We start from the raw sequence: 16,714 nt of genomic DNA, 5'->3' as shown, positions 1-16,714 counted from the left end.
CTGCTGTCTGCCACAGGGTTTTGTCTGTCTGAAGATGCTTTTCCCTCCTCTTCCCCCAGGCTTGCTCCATAGCAGACTTAAGCCTCCCCTTTATTCCAGACATGTGAGATTGGTGTCGCTTCGTCCCCTTGCAGAAAAATGCACTACGTGATGCTCAGAGTCATCTTCAGGAACAAAAGTTTGGCAGAAACAGAAGCAACGTGTCTGGCTGCTGGCAGCCAACCAGGGGCATCCCCAGGACCACCAGCTCAGGCACATGCCCAGGGAGAACCTGAAGCCAGCACTAGCCTGAGTGCAGCCACTGCCCCATATGCCAGCCATCATATGGACTTATTTAAATAAAATAAAAATGGGACCTTTCTTTTTAATTTTTGAAATTTGTTTTTCGCTAATTTCAGTTATGATTTAGTCCACTTTGAAGGGAAATATTTCTTAATGATCCTCAGGTAGACTCAAAAGCACCTTAGCTGCACAATGATGAAGCAATAAAAAATAAAACAAATGCAAGCAGAATTAACGTTTTGAAACAAGAAAGCTCCGTACACAACAAAAATAACTCACCCTATCAGGGTACAATTGCCCTTTTAGAAATCAGAAAAGATGCTTACATATTTAATTTCTTCAATCATAATCAATGTGATATAAAATTGAACTAACAGTTGTATGAGGTGCATTTATATTACTTCTTTGCATTTTTTTCACAGTCTTCAGCCTGCGAAATGCTTTTCTAATACAGCATGAGAACAGGTATCGGCAGTGCATAGCAGTCTTCTTGCTACAAGCTCAGACAGAAACTGCCAAGGTAGGTAGCACACCTCTTTTTTCTTCTCTAATTACACAGCTATGCTTTCCCTAAAGGAGGATGGCAGCCTAAAAGTGGTCATGCTGTGATAAGAATCTCTTACAGTTGTGACATTTGACCAAAACTAAAAGAAAACAAAATAACACCCCAGTGCTCTGGCTCATGTATTTGTTACAGAATTTTTGCTGCTGAACATGCTCCAGTTTTCGATCATGGTTGATAGCAGGTCATATTCTTGTTGAAAAACAGTATCAATTCTGATTGCTAACAAAAAAAAGATCCATTTCTTGTGTCCCAGAAGACAGTCAGCCCCTCCAGAGAAGTCGACACCAAAACAAGCCCCCTACACCCAGCTCACATGCAGTAGTACTCAGATCAGAAAACTGTCTCATGCTCATCTATTCACAACATGCATCTTGCAATTTCAGACTGAACAGATGGTATGATTAATTCCACTGTTATATAAATCTACCCCTCATTTTCACACCATATCACATTTCTAGTAACAGCACTGTATATAACATCTGAAAGTGTGGCAGACACTTCACAGTATTTTGCTTTCTCATGTAAGTTGAAATTCCTTCTCTATTACCTAATGCACAGAAATTTGACCACCATTAATACTTATTCTTAAAATGGTGGTAGGCTTTTTCCAAGAGAAGCACTGAGTGAATTCTTTCAATTTTCAAGTCACTGTCTGGTACCTGGAATAGCTGTCTACTCAAGAAGTCATTACTTTCTCCTGTTACTGAAATATGACCTTCTCTTTCCAAACCTGCCTTCATACCAGGGCTACCATCTTCTCAATATCGTAGCACCATAGAATAGTTTGGGTTGGAAGGGACCTTTAAAGGTTTTAGTCCAAAGGATTAATCCTTCTAGGGTTAGTCCAATGTCTAATCATAGCAGTTCAGAGACAACTTCTGTGACTAGCAGAGAAAAGGAAATTACATATTTGAAATTATCTGTCACTCCCTGGCCTCATACCTGGGTGACAGCAAATATAGAGCTGAATGCTGTCAGCATGATAATAGAAACTGAAATTCAGATGGCAGCACGTGGCAGATCCTGGAGTGGGACAGAACTTCTGATGCTGATAAGAATGGAGCTGTCTTAACCAGAGAAATGAGGAACCCAAACTGCAGGGACAGCATTAAGCTAATTAATAAACATTACACAGAAAGGGGTGAAATAGCCTGCAAAAAGCTTCACCATTACAAGCAGAGCATTATAATCCTACCTTCCAACCAAAAAGGGAAATATTCACTGGAAATCCCTGGCCCCAGACACAGATTCCTGCAGCATGTAATGGCCTGAACAACTGGGAGAGTCTCAGTTGTGGGATAATTCACGTTTCCTTCAGCAATTATGAGCACGAGCCTGAAGAGACACTAAATAAAACTAAAGGCTATGGGTGTTTATGCATCTAACTTAATGGAACTTTTTAAGGTTGTCTTGGCTTACAAACATTTTTTTCTTGTTACAGAAAGCATGGATGTCACAGATAGAAATAGCAATCTCCAATTACACTACCCAACATGAAACCAAGAAAAGCACTTTCTGCTTCCCTGTTAAATCCTCTGAAATTTAACAATGTCAGCACAGCACTGACAGAGCCAGTGGAAGACTACAGTGGTGATAATATAGTTATGTCTTTCAGAACGCCTTAGGTCTCTGAAGCTAACAGATCTCTGACTTGACTAGACAAAAGTAAAGAGCTTGGACCTCAGCAAGTAGGAATAAATTGGAAGAGGGGAATGAGCCATGCAACAAACATATTGCTCCTAGATGCTCCTTTGCTTCACCTAGGGAAGGCTCTTGCCACTCAGGGAAGCTTTACTAGAGTTTGCCATTTCCTAGAAAGCATGACAGGGGAAAAACCCCTATGTTGGTAAGGACAACTCATTCCCCGGAGACGTTTAGAAGGGTTGCTCCATCATTCAAACTGTATTAATAAATTTCATTAAATTATGTAGCCATAGCTCCTGATAATTATGTGTCTCTACCTACTAACCTATAATACCACAAAGTGTTTTTTGCAGTAATACTGAGAGTGTGTACATACGTGTATATATGTATGCACTTACCTGGTCCAGTGCTCTCCAGATACAGCCTTGGCCACTGTGATACACAAATTCCTGCTCTTCCCCTGTGCCTGTTATGGGCAAGTTTTTGTCACAACTTCCTGGGAAAGGCACAGCCATCAGGCTCTGTGCCAAGTGGTGAATGCATGAAGCAGGAGGGCAGAACAGTGCAGGCAGCAGATCTGCACCAGGACACCGCACAAGCTGCCAACACCTTGCCACAACTTGGCTGACACAGCTTTGCTCCACCTCCCCAATCCCGTGCTCAGCTGCACACTGCGTCACACCGAGGGCTCACCAGAACCTCAAAGCATCTTGAAACCAGTGCTGACATGACAGAAAGGTATTTCAAGCCCAGAGGAGTCACACCTGACAGACTAAGGTCTGTGCTTTGTGTGCTGGCAGAAGGGAGAAGGTATTTCACTTTGTATACTTTTTACCAAAACAACCTTAAGCCAGGTCTACACACTTTACCAGACAAGTAGTCATTCCTGGAGAGCAGCATGTCTCCAAGGAGAACAGCCCAGAGGAAGAAAGTATTTACACACAGGCTTGTCTTCATGGAGAGACAAGCTCAATAGGCTTTTCTGTGGTGTCAAGAGAAAGACACCTCAGGAAGCAGTCAAGGCAGAAACTGACTTTCCAATTCAACCTGCCTTTCAGAGGACACCTCTCCATCTTTCTCCATATCCACACAGAGGCCCTGCCTCAATAGTCGAACACGGGTTTTTGTTCATGCCCCCACAATTCAATAGTGGCTTTGTCACACAACTGATCTCCCACATTAATCATCTAGCTTCTCTCTGCAACACAGTTCCACCCTTCCATTTCACAAGTGAGACCTTCATTGGTCTAAAAACTAAAACAAGTGCTAGTTTTGAGTCTTCCATTTATGCCAATTGTCCAACTGCATCGAATGTGATGTCTGAACACAGCCAGTGACAGAAGGACTTTCATCAAATGTGGGATACTCAGCAGCCTCGCACAGCTATTGGGAATGGAAAGACTACTCTGAATTTAACCTGTGAAAAAAACAGATTTGAAAAACAGTCATTATTAATGTGTCCTCAGGAATGTGAAAGCCTTTGTTGCAACACCCCACAACTCTAAGAAACTGGAACATTTAGCTTGTTCTTACATGTGTAAGAACAGGCTTCCCTACAGTTCATTTGTAAAACTACATATCCACCATTTCAAAGTAGCTTTGCTGTCTGAAACAGGGCAAGGTAGTTTTGAATGATATAACCTGGTCTATTAGAAAGGTCTAATTTTTTTATTATTATTATTAATCATTCCTTTAACAGATTAGAAAACAAAAATGACATTTCAGCAACAATTCATCATAGTTTACACAGAACACGTTGATGCATGGTGTCACCTTCTCATTCAAATCCACAGCCACCTTCCAGATCACAAAGTTAAAGAATTACAGTGCACATTGGATTAAATTCTTCCACAATGTAAGGCACAACTACATGATCACAACTAGTAAACACAAACACTGAAAGCAGAACTTAAGAGAATAAAACTTCAATTATAAAGAAATAAAACCAAAACAGACTCATGCAAAAAATCTATCTACACCTACCAAGATGGTATGATCCAGTTTAGAAGTACAGTACTCTGTAAGTAAAACTGCAACGTAAGTCTTTTATAATACATTACTTCTAAATACTGAGTAAAAACTTATATTTTTTTCCATTTATATTTTATACAATTATACAGAAATTAAGCTGTATGAACAATATTCACATCTGCAATAATAAACTGGTCATTAAAAGTCAGAAAAGAGGCAAATGAGACCATGTAATTTGTGGCACACATCCATTACAGAACACCATTCATCAAGTTCACATCTCGAGTACTCAAGAAAAAAACCACGACCAAATGAATGATACGTTTGGTGACTGAGGCTATCTGTATCCAAATGACAAAGCTCCATACAAAATTGGTTTTACCCAGCAGACTATAATTATGAAAGCCTATGGTTACGATTTATTTCCTGTCCAACAGCTAGAGTTTGCAAGGTTGAAACTACAGAAGTTAAAAGAATTTAAAAGAATTTACAATAACTTGAAACTGTTGGATACTTTCAAATACACATTAAAAAAAAAAAGACTACTCTTTTCCTTTTTGGTGATAAACTTTTGCAATTTTGGCATTCACTATAACTTTTACATAACATGACAGTGAGAAAACCTTATTAAACTTACCTAATATTTGAATTTCACACTGAGAGGTAGCTTAAATTAAATCTTATGTAATGGCATCAAATGGGGGGGTTGGGGGTGTGACTTTTTTTTGGTGACTTTTTTTCTTTTCTTACAAAAGTGATTATTTCTATACAAGCAGCATTTTAGACATATTACTATAAAAAGTTCTGGTATTTGCTAACCCAGTGAGACGTTCTTTCAAACATCCCTTTTGTGCCAGGAATCAAGCTCCAGCATTAAACAATGGAGGACTTTGCCATAAAGCCAACAGTAGTAGCCTGGACCTGCCAGCACTGACCTGTTGACATAAAACAATGAACATCCTTTCCCAGCCCTCTTTTCCCAAAAAAAAAAGCAGAAAACACAGATGAATTTGGTTATAGTGTTATGTTTCAGTCACAGAGGGAGGGAAAATTGGAAAACATGCCTACCAGGCTCCTGCCTTCATACAACATTGATCTAAAGGGGTAGCAGGGCTTCAGCAATCTTCAAATGCACAGACACTTCTCTATCTGCTGCATAGTGAGTGCGTAGTATGTGGAGAGCTACAGACAATAGGCAGAGTTTATTACATTACCTAGTACCTACACTCTTCGTTATTGTGAACTTAAGTGGTATCTAATGATCTCTCTAAACATGCAAACCTTTTTATTCAGTGTCCCTTTAAAAAGAAACAGAAAATATACCTCAAAAACCACGTTTCCATGGCAGGACTGATATGCTATTATAGCTAGTTTTGAAAAGTACATCCATTAGTGCTTTTGGAGAGACTGTGTTTGGACAATAATTTTAAACTTATTCTAGAAGGGATGTTGAGGTGAAGACTTCAAAACCAAAGAAATGGACAACTGGCAAGATCCTTGCAAATACATAAAATTCTCTTTTTTTCTCATTTTATAATCTTAAAATGAAGTTCTACAAAGACGTGTGTGACTAACACGGTTTTTGTTGTTACACGTGCTCTCAGATGATGATTGTGTTTTTGGTAAAAGGAACTGTGAGTGCAATTCTCCTTAGGGCCAAATGCATACAGCGAAAAATCCAGCTGACAATAAACCTGCTGTCCAATGACTACAGCTAATACATGCATTGCACACGATGCCATTCCACTTACTGTAGATTCTCTTAGTTAGACAGCAAAAAGTGCACAGTACAAATGACAGTGTTGTTTCCCAGTTCTCTGAGAATATGAGAGCAGGAGCGGTGGTACCTGAAAGAGCAATTTATCAGTTTCAACATGCTCCAATCACGATATCATTCTTCCTGGCACAGTTTATATTCTGTTTGAACTTCAATTCCAGCACTGTTCCATCCATCACTGAGTACTGGCCATGTATTTTTTTAAGTTTTGCAACAAGCATTTATTCCCACTGCATGGTTAGCTGACACTTTACAATCCAGAAGAGCAGCTGAGTTTTCCAGGTCCCTTTATAAATGTCACTTGTCTTACATCTAGCATGAGAAGCTCAATTGTTCTGGCTCATGTAATACAAACACAGAGAGGTTACTTCATGCTTCTGCTCCCAAATCCCTCCTTGCTTCACTAATAAAGAAGCTTTTGCAGCGAGGATTCACAAATAATCCTAATGGTCCCAAAGCCAACAAAAGTAGTTACTCTGTTCTTGTGTACCTAGTGCTCCACATTAAATGGCAACTTGGTTACTTGACACCTTTCAAAAACAGAGGCAAAACCCCACATTGCACCCTACAGCTTAAACTCTTGTGCCAGAGAGTGAAGCCAGCTAAAAAATAGGATTCCTCTACACCTCTTGCCTCTGTTGGAAGCTGCAGCAGAAAATTCCTTTTGTCTCTTCATCTCCAGACAGCAACTTTTCCTGCTGTGACTCGTTACTTTTATCTTCTTCATTCAACCTCTGCAGAAGAGGGAAGATTACTGTAGGGAGTACATGGCGAGAAGAAATAAGTAACAGTGAACCACAGCCAGCTAAGATCAAAAGCCTGCCACTGACCTCTGCAATGCTACCTGTCTCCAGTATGATGTACTGCTAATGATGCCATGATGATTTTTTGCCTCTTTTTATACCCCTTGTATACCTTATAACTTCTGTACTCTTAGTGGTTTTTAGCCTACATTCTTAGACTTATTTGTCAAGCTAGGAGACTAAACATTTTAGAAGCTTCGTAGCTAGGGATCAGTGTGCCCCAGACCCCAAGGTCCTCTCCAGAACACATTCTGTAAACTAAGATAGAACCATCCACGGAAGGTTCCTTGGAGGGGGGGGCTCACTCGAGCATCTCAATGGGGAATCGTTGATAGATATGCTAATTAGTAAGACCTATAATGATATACCAGACCTTTTGGGGGTGTGCAGTGCAGTGTGCATTTGGGTGCATTCAACCTGGACGTAGTGCACCTAAAGATCCTTAAAATAAATACCAAGGTAAAATCCCTTTTTCCCTTCTAACCATGTTTGATTCTTGATTTTAAGAGCAGGAAAAGGCATCACTGACATGAGGCCAGAGCAGAACAGTAGGATTTGGCATTTGTGAGGCAAAAATGCAAGGGACTGCACGTCTTTGACTGGAAAAAGAGGTGTTGTCTCCAGGAAGTTAAAAGAACCTTTCCCAAACCTTAGTAAGACCATCCTTTACACACTTACGAAAGCTTCCTTAGCCTGTCTCTGCCCACAAAACAGCTGGTCTCTCACATTCTGCTCTCACAGCAATTCTGAATGCGGATGGACAGATGGGACAGTTGGCACAGTTTCAAGAGCAAAGCCCACACTTCACTGTCCCATTCCTGATCCCACAGTAATGACTAAGGCTGCTTCAGGATCCCACAAACCTTCCAGTTTGCGTGCTGGTTTTGACATTATTTTCACCTCTTCCTCTATAATAGCCACTCCTCACTGAACCAGAGCAATCTGCCTCTTGCTAGAGGCTGTAAAAACACATCACTGTGCATCTCCAGTTCCAAGACTCAGTCTCTTCTGCCATTTTATTATTTTTTCCCTCTGTTTCTGTGTCTGCAGTCTGAAAAGTCAGTACATTAAACTGTTTTGCCTGGAATCATTTAATTTACTGTGGTAAAAGTCACCAGGCTTTTTACTTGGTTTTAAAGCAGTGGAACAAAAAGCCCACATTCCTATTGAAACATGCCCATCAAAACACTCAGACTCTGCAAGCATATTTGTAAATACACAGCTTTTCACCTTCCAGTTTTCCTTATTATGGGGCATTTTATTGAGCTTGAACACAGCTTTCAACCTGGCAGTGAAGCAGTGAAGTATACCATCATCCTGTCAACAAATACAGACCAGCACTAAGAATTGTAAGTACAAAAGAAGGAGCATAAGACTCAGCAATGGAGTCATAAATCTACTCCAGTGAAAAGATGTAGAAGTCGGGACCTACTGCTGCAGAATCAAAACTCAAGCATGAAAGTTTCTACCCCATTGCTCCTCCAGATTTTAACAATCCTTCTTTCTACAAATGTGTGTTCAAAAAGTATTTCCATCCCCTCAAAAAGCTGGTTATATAAACTGGCCAGCAAAAAGCAACTTTCAAAAATCAAACTGGTTTTGCCCTGAAGCTGAAGAGCTCCACACCGAGGTGTGATCTGCAGTCAACCAACCGCACTGCTTCAGCAACCTGCTGAGAAAGGTGACTCTGCTTGTCTTTACACAATGGCATCCCAAAAGGCTGAACTAAGAACAACCTCAGAGCTTCTACCACTGCAGAAGTCTCTCCTGAGCTCTCACACGTTCCCAGTCAAAAGCAAAACGCCTAAACACAACTGAATCTTCTAACCACTTTCCTAGCTCCCCTAAAAGATCTCCATCTTCCTCTGCTTCATGTGCTTTGATCTTATGCAGCTGTGAGAAGTTTCTCCCTTCCCTCTAAAAATCCTTCCTGCTCTATGTGGTTGTCCTTCACCCTGAGAACAGCACAAGGCTCTGTGTGTTACATGAAAGAGCAGAATGCATCTAGGCTGGAGCATGACTGTCACATTTCTACTTTTCCCACATTTCTAAAGTCAGACAAAGAAAGACTCTAAAGCAAATTTTTCGGTTTCTCTCAGTAAACAAATAAATAGAAAAAAAAATTCCCAGAGGCAGAGATTCTGTTCATATTTTCTATTCAAAAGATTCTTATGCCAAACAGTTACACTGATGAAGAGAAACAGGGAGTCCAGAGGCTCTGTTCGTATGGAATTGTTGCAGCAATTGTTTTTTTTTGAGCAAGCAACTCTCAAGTTCAAACCAGAAAAGCAGGTCAGTGTTTTGTATAAACCACAGGGGTAACCCAAACCCTTTTACAGTGCCAAGAAAAAGTTACATAATTCAGCTGGCTTTTGGGAAATAAGAACTGAATTTTAAGAAAGCTTCTTGACACTGCAAATGTAGAACTAGCTGGGTAAGTTAAAAGGGGATATGAAACATATCGATCACTACTTCTGGAGTAGAGGGATAAAATTTCTTCACTTGACAGTTAATCAAGACAAGACATTTTTCATAAAAGAGACACTTCTTCATTCACATATAGAGCTGTAACTAGATAAAAGCAAACAAATCTTCCTAATGATGACTAAGCTTCCATCATTGTGACAGAATTTGATTCCTTGCCTGAGGAAAGAAGTAGAGGAATTCAGGACACAACCCTTTTTTCTGAACAGCTGGCAAAATTTGGTAAGATACTGAAGCATTTGCAGGGTGGAGAATTTATTAGGGTATTTAAGACAAAAAATTCCTAAATATTGGAAGACATAACCCCTGCTTGGAAGAAATAATCTTAAGGGTTTTGAAATACCAGATATACAGGGAAGAAAAGTTAGAGACAGGCAGGCAAAAACAGAGGTGCAAACAAAATCACAACAAAAAAGAAGTTTGGACCCTACATGAACTGTACAAGAAACTTCTGTTCCCAGTACAGAAAATATGAATAAATATTTAAAATCATATACAGTGGCCTCTTAGTTAGAGCTGTTTGGCTTATAACTAAGCCAGCAGCAGGAGATTCACACCACCATTCTGAGCAGACTAAATCACATAGCTGACACAACACTTCAGAGCCCCTGGTAATGGGGGTCAGATGGAGTAATGGAAAAGTGAGGTTTGTTAGGTGTAGCAGGAGTTCAGCTTCTTCCACCAAAAGCTGAGGGAAGGGACAGAAGAAAAGGTCAGATAAACTACAGTTGTCTCAAAAAATACTTTTTCTTAGTTGGATACCGGGCTTGGAAGGTCTGGATGTCCCTTAGAACAGCAGTGATCTCTCAGTGCTTCCAGGGTATGGGCAGGGGCAGAGATGTCCTACAGGCTTTTATTATTTGTTCGCTTTTTAAAAGCCACATGTAAGGGTTTCTTGAATATTAAAATCCATCAACCAAATTTGTAAAAGTGAAATCAATCACTATGGGATGAAATATTGTAATGTATCATATAATGTTGCTACAATGCCAGATAAACTTTGTCTCACCATTTGTTCACACATACTCTCTCAGAGAGACAGACACACTCACACACCAACTGTGCAACACAGTATGTGTAAAGATGTTCCAGCACTCAAGCGCTGTATTTGGATAAAGACTTGGGCGCTGATACTACAAGTGGGCAAATAAAACTGAGTTGAAGTTGAGTCCAGCCATTACCCTCACTGTAGAGTTCAAACTTTACAGAGAAAATGCAGGAACCAGAGAGACAGAGAAAAAACAAAATCACAGGGGGTTATAAAGAACATCAGATATGCAATCAAATGCGACAATTAGTTATGTTTTTACAGCAACATTTGATACATAAAATCCTCACAATTTTTTGCATCTTCCTTTTTCTTTGAAGGAAACAAGAATAAACTTCAATATCACATAAATGCTGTTTCTCTTGAACAAAAAAATAAAAGATAAAAAAATACATTGTTACTCCTCTGTTTAAACTTTATTTACAAATAACTGGGTATTTCTAATCTAGACATAAAAGCTCTTTCCATGATTAATGTCAGTAAGCTATGGATGATCTGAGCCCATGTCTCACAAAAAAATACAATAGTTTTGCTTGTTATCAATAAACATTTTAAAATATACTAGATTTTGCCAAGTGTTACAATCATTGTCCAAACTGAATAGTAGTCTGAGTGCTGAATGAAGTGCATCAACAGAAATAGTAAATTTTAGTGTAACATTTCTTTGTCACTCACGATAGCCAGTTATCCTTGCAAGTCATTAAAGCAAGTATCACAGACTCGGACAGGCTTCTTGGAAGAAGGAGTTAAGGCATTCTTTGCTGAGCACTCGGCACAAAAGATATTCCCACACTGTCTACAGTGATGCTGCGGAAGAGAAGAAACATACATGCTGAACATTGGTGGCAGAGCAGTGATGAGTAATAGAGATCACTATCATGTTAAGTCAACTCTCAGCCAAATCAGCTGTCATGTTCCAAAAGTTAATTTTAGTTTCTAAGTAGCAGCTACATAGCACAGAGAAGGTCATATGAGTAAATAGTTTCTAAAGGATAAATGAGTAAAACATTCAGAAGTGCTTCACTGAGTCAAGAGAATATACCAGTTTCAGAAATGAGATGCTTAAGTTCATCCTCCTCTTAAATTTGCTCTCTTGAACTTGTTCTGATCACATGAAATACATTCTTCTTATATGTAACTACCTCTTTCACATTGAGAAGTATCCTTGAATCAAAGGATCCAGGAGCCTTTGCTCAAAGGCTACCCAAAGAACATCACTGAAATAGTGCAGGCCAGGGGGAGTCACCTAAGACCAAGTCAGGAAGCTCTGCAAAAACGAACCTCACAAATATCCCTCATCTACTTCATTGCCAAGTCATTTGTTGGATGGGTGCTCATCTCTGGATGAAGGGCAGACCCTGCCAATTGATGCTAACATCTTAGCTGACCACAGCTGCTTTTACAACCAAGGTCTGACTACAGACCTAAAACACATCCAGTTGTTTTTTCTGTTCCATGTCTAGCTGGTGTTTAGAAATGTAGAGTCACAAAGCACCAGATCATGGTGATGCTTCATATTTTCACACATACCTAATTTCAACCAATTTACATTCCCTTTATACCCATAAATCTAGTTTGGACTGGTTATAAATATATTTTCTGTCAATATGCTTACAACTGTGATTTTGCCTGCTTGCAAAATTGAAAGCATTTAAACACTGTTTAAATGAAGCATTTTAACACTGTTTATAAGCCGATGCTGTGAAAATGGAAAAAGAACCATGAATAAAGTAAGCTCCACAGCCCTTATTTTTAATGTGTTAAGGCACTGCAAACCATAACTGCATATTCTGAGATGTCTTGAGAATCACAGCACTATTTTCTGAAGTCTGTATCCCATCTAAGAGTTTGAAAACAATAAAAATAGAAAATCGCCACAGACACAGAGTAGAACACACCTACCCTTCTTACTGTCACCGAAAAGCCTTTTCCACAGGCCATACAATTCTGTACCTCATTGTCTTCTGCCCACTTCCTGTTGAGAGCTTGGGTGTGTTTGATCTATACAGAAGATGTAAAAAAAAGCATCAGGCTTTTTTAAAAAATGCATGTCTAATTCCCCCTAATATCCTCTATTTCCAGAGCACACATTACCCATTGCAGAATAAAAGCACCAATTCTGTAATGATACTCAGGGCTTATGTTTGTTTAGAGAGGAAACCTTCCAAGCTTCAAAACTATAAGCAGATTTAATGACACACAGACAGAAGTATGACCCTCACACACCACAAATATAACACCTTAATTGACCCTAAAAGGCAACCCACCACCAATCTGACACAAATTTTAAATTCTCCTAAGGTTCCAAACAGAGAATCAACAGGTTTCATAGCTTCAAATCAAATTATACCTGTAATGACTGGTTTTCTCGGCCAAGTTCCTGCATTGCAGCAGTTGTATTGTCCAGCTTTTTCTTCATTTCTACAAGTTTGGCTTGAAGCTTTTCAATTTCTCCCTCACTTTTTATACACCTGGTAAAATAATAAATAGTCAGCTCAAAGCATTTAAGACAATGTACACTGTGTGTCCTTTGGGCCAGTTGTCAGTCTGAGAAGCTACCTGCATAAAACACAGCCTAAAAAATCCTTGCTCTGAAAAGTTCTTGGATGCCTTGACCAGGAAAACATTCTGTTGTAACAGTCAGTTAAAGATTATACTGGCATTGCTCCTAAGTATCTGCAGCTTATCAATACCTGGAGTTACTCCCCAAACCAGGGACAATGCTGAATGCAGTCCCCCTCAACAGCAAGCCCTGATAAATACCCCGGTGCAACAGGACACTCTCACAAACGAGCTGCTGCAGATGAGGTCAAGACAACAGAGCAGAAAAGGAACCTTCTTCTTCTAGCAAGGCCACCTCCCATCAGCTGAAACTCAGTTAACTGCTGAAAGCCAAATTTCAAAGGGTATTTTTCTGCCAAGATGTAAACAGCTACTGGATGAGTTCAACACAGTACAGCAAGGGATTGCCAAAGAAAGAGAATCTCACTTGAACTGATCCCATCCTTTCCCAAGGTCTACTGCTCAAAAGTCAAATCACCAAGCTTGACAGTACCAACAAAAAGTTTCCCCTCTGCCTTCACCAAACGTGTCAGGAAATAAGGACAAAGAAAGCTTCCAGTTTCACAGGTGTTTCTTTTACCCTGGAAATCACTGCATTCAGGTAGCTCCTGCTGCCTTGCAAGGCCTCCTGCTGCCTGAAGGAAAAGCACTCTGCTTACCAAAGACTTAAATATATTGTAGAGACAACAGCAGGACTGGAGAAAATAAGACTGCAGGTTTTCAGGAGGAAGAAAATGCCTCCTTTGTGAAAATTAGTCTATATAATCCAATCACATATTCAGTCTCCTAACACGGAGTAGTGGGCACACCTGGGAGTTCCTATGCAAATTCTGTGTTACTTAAGGGGTCTTTTCCAGGCTTCTGGATGACTATTGCAACTATTCCAACTGAATCAAGGCATGGGAGCCTCAGAGTAATGGAGAAGGACAGTTAGCTCAGGTAAAAGAAGTTCTCTCTGCCAGGCCTCACAAGGTTCACAAAACAGATGAGAAGCCACAGCCTATATACCTGAAATCTCAGAGGAGCCCAGTGGAAGTAAGTAAGCCCAGTAAGAAGGCTCTTACAGATGGACATAAATCTTTGACAGCAAGCACAGAACTGTGGCTTGGGTGATAAGTAAAGATCCTGACAAGCCTGCCTTGTTTTCTACAGAATGATCACAAAGAGCACAGCTGGCTCCCAAAACCCCTTGCTGTGCTTTGGCAGGGATGACAGAATGTTGCACTCTGGAAACTGTACCCACAGCCCAGGCACTAAGAACAAATACATATTTAAACAAAGCACGAATAGAGAATCCTGAATCAACTCAAACAAGTTTTCATTCTCATTTCATTTCATTTCTCAAACTACACTTCCATATCATCATGGCCACAGCTTACCTCTCCAGCAATGCTCTTCTCTCATCCTGATTATTCTGGACTGTTGCTTCCAAGACAGCATTGTCCCCACGTAAATCATCTGTCTGTTTCTCCAGCTCACTCACTCGTCTTTGACTGCTTTGCCACTCTTTCTTCATGGTAGCCAGATTTTCATTCAGGGCTGTGACCTGCATGGTGAGCTTGGTCTCCTCTTCCTCATGTTTCCGTTTTTCTTCTTCTTTGTCTTTTTTCTCTGTGTGCTATGAAAACAATGGAAAAATGAAAAACAAGCTTCCAAGCATTCTCTGTCTATTCCTTATATTTAATTGAGGCAAAGAATCTTACCGGAACAGAATCACTACTTTTAATCAACAAACTCTACTAGACAAGGCCGTCACCTCACTGAATTTTCCTATACCATTAAATGCCTCAAAGATTTTTGATCTTGTCATTCAGAAACTCATGTAAAGAGAAACTGAAGTCAACCCATTGCTTCTTTTCTTTCCCAAAGAGAAGAATCCAAAGGCATGTTCACAAAACAGCAGTCTCATACTCTCTAAATACTAACCAGTTTGGCTTCAATTTCAGCACATTCTTTCTTCAGCTCCTCTTCTCTTTTTTCCAGCTGATCTTTGACAGCTTGATGTTTTTGTTTCTCCTGTTCCAGAGTTGAATTTGTATTATCTATTTTGCCCTGCAGTTCTAATTTCTGTTGAATCAATAGCTGGTTTGCATCCTTGAGATTTGCCACCTCCTGTTAGGATATAGAGTTCAAAGTTAAAGTAGCAACACTGAAAGTGTAAATGGATTTAAATTCAAAAAGACTGTAATCCTTTCCTAGGAGAGGACAGCTATAATTTTTAGTTTTATCACTGGAAGAAAGGATGGTTTTATAGCGCAAAGCATCAGTGATTTTCATGATCAAAGATTTTAAACTTATACTATGATCAACATTTAATTTTAAAAATATTTTAATGCATGTTTCTGCTAAGTAGAGAGGAAGATCTGTTGAATTGTTTTCTATTCCTTGAAAAGATGCATCCGTTGTCATTTTCTAGGTACTGTTCTAAAATTTACTTCACATTGTTCTCTGGTTGCAATAATGAGGTCAAAAACTTTGTAATGACAATCTAAAACTGAATGCTTATGGATGAAAGTTAGTTTCTATTAGTCTTAAATGTATAAAAAATTACTCTCTGTTTAAAGCAAGTGGGATGATATAAATAATGGCTTTACTTGTTCTTCTGTAACTGAACTCAAATAGAATAGTTAGTTTAATTTATAGAAATCACTTTCCTTAAAATTACACAGCCAAGCATGTAGGTACTAACAGACTAATAGGGGTGAACCACTTTTGCATAAACAAAAATTCAGAATACAAGTTAAAACCAAACCAAGGACAGTGAAGAGAACATATCCTCAGAACACAAGGATGCCCTACAGGTAGGTATACATCCATTCCTTGCTAGGAGATGGGAAACAGAATTTAAGTCTTTGGAGACTCTCAGCCTGATTGCTTGTAAGGAGATCAAGAAATGACTATTAACCTGACACTGGTGTGCACACGTTTTACATCTTTATAAATTTTATTCTTTAGAATAGAGATTTTAGGAACAAGAATTAGAATACCTTTCCCCAAGCACAGATTGCCTAAGAGAAACAAAGTACAGACTTATACCTAAAAATTACAGACCTTTTCCTAAACAATGGAGAACAAAAGAACATCTGAAGGTCGTAAGTTCTCATGTTATTTTCTTATTAGTGTATAAGGAATTGTACCTGTATTTATACTTGCACAACAATTTAAACTAAGTGTGCTTAACAGATGCAAATATAACTGCTAGTAGTTCATTATGGAAAACACAAACTACAGCCTTTTAGGAATGTTTGTTTTTATAGAGACTAAAAACCAGAATATATAGAGTTTGACAAGAAACAGTTAGTTTTATTGAAGACTAAAAATTATTTCATTAAAGCTTCCCAACTTTTACCCTTTAGGGAGCTCAACTGATTGTTATGATTTTGGAAAAGAGTTTGTCTTTTATGAGGTGCCTGACATTGTTTCTTCCCCAACTGTGACTTTTTAAGACATTTTATTAAACAACACTAAGGGAGTTTCAACTCTACCGTGCATGCCTGAGATGCCCCAGATGTGCCTAGAATATCTGGAAAAGTTCACCATCGTGACTCTTTTGGACAGCCTTTCATTGCAGAAGAGTC

The 16,714-nt window shown here is 39.3% G+C and overlaps 2 protein-coding genes across 2 annotated transcripts in view; one reads left to right on the top strand and one right to left on the bottom strand.

Annotated features, from left to right (window-relative positions):
* PLEKHG7 (pleckstrin homology and RhoGEF domain containing G7) overlaps positions 1 to 2,777 on the top strand; it is a 34,561-nt gene extending 31,784 nt beyond the window's left edge. Inside the window, exons 16-17 of the mRNA XM_017737849.1 lie at positions 705 to 802; positions 2,289 to 2,777. Of these exons, the coding sequence (XP_017593338.1) occupies positions 705 to 802; positions 2,289 to 2,393 (203 nt within the window). The 3' untranslated portion in view covers positions 2,394 to 2,777. The remainder of the gene's footprint in view (positions 1 to 704; positions 803 to 2,288) is intronic.
* A 1,758-nt stretch (positions 2,778 to 4,535) lies between these two features.
* Positions 4,536 to 16,714, bottom strand: part of EEA1 (early endosome antigen 1) — a 62,726-nt gene continuing 50,547 nt past the window's right edge. Inside the window, 5 exon segments of the mRNA XM_017737759.1 lie at positions 4,536 to 11,381; positions 12,477 to 12,575; positions 12,925 to 13,045; positions 14,516 to 14,754; positions 15,063 to 15,248. Of these exon segments, the coding sequence (XP_017593248.1) occupies positions 11,259 to 11,381; positions 12,477 to 12,575; positions 12,925 to 13,045; positions 14,516 to 14,754; positions 15,063 to 15,248 (768 nt within the window). The 3' untranslated portion in view covers positions 4,536 to 11,258.

Source organism: Corvus brachyrhynchos, unplaced genomic scaffold (genome assembly GCF_000691975.1).
Source record: "Corvus brachyrhynchos isolate BGI_N302 unplaced genomic scaffold, ASM69197v1 scaffold56, whole genome shotgun sequence".
Classification (NCBI taxonomy): Eukaryota; Metazoa; Chordata; class Aves; order Passeriformes; family Corvidae; genus Corvus; species Corvus brachyrhynchos.
The sequence above is the reverse complement of the archived record's forward strand: the minus strand, read 5'-3'. Positions and strand labels throughout refer to the sequence as shown.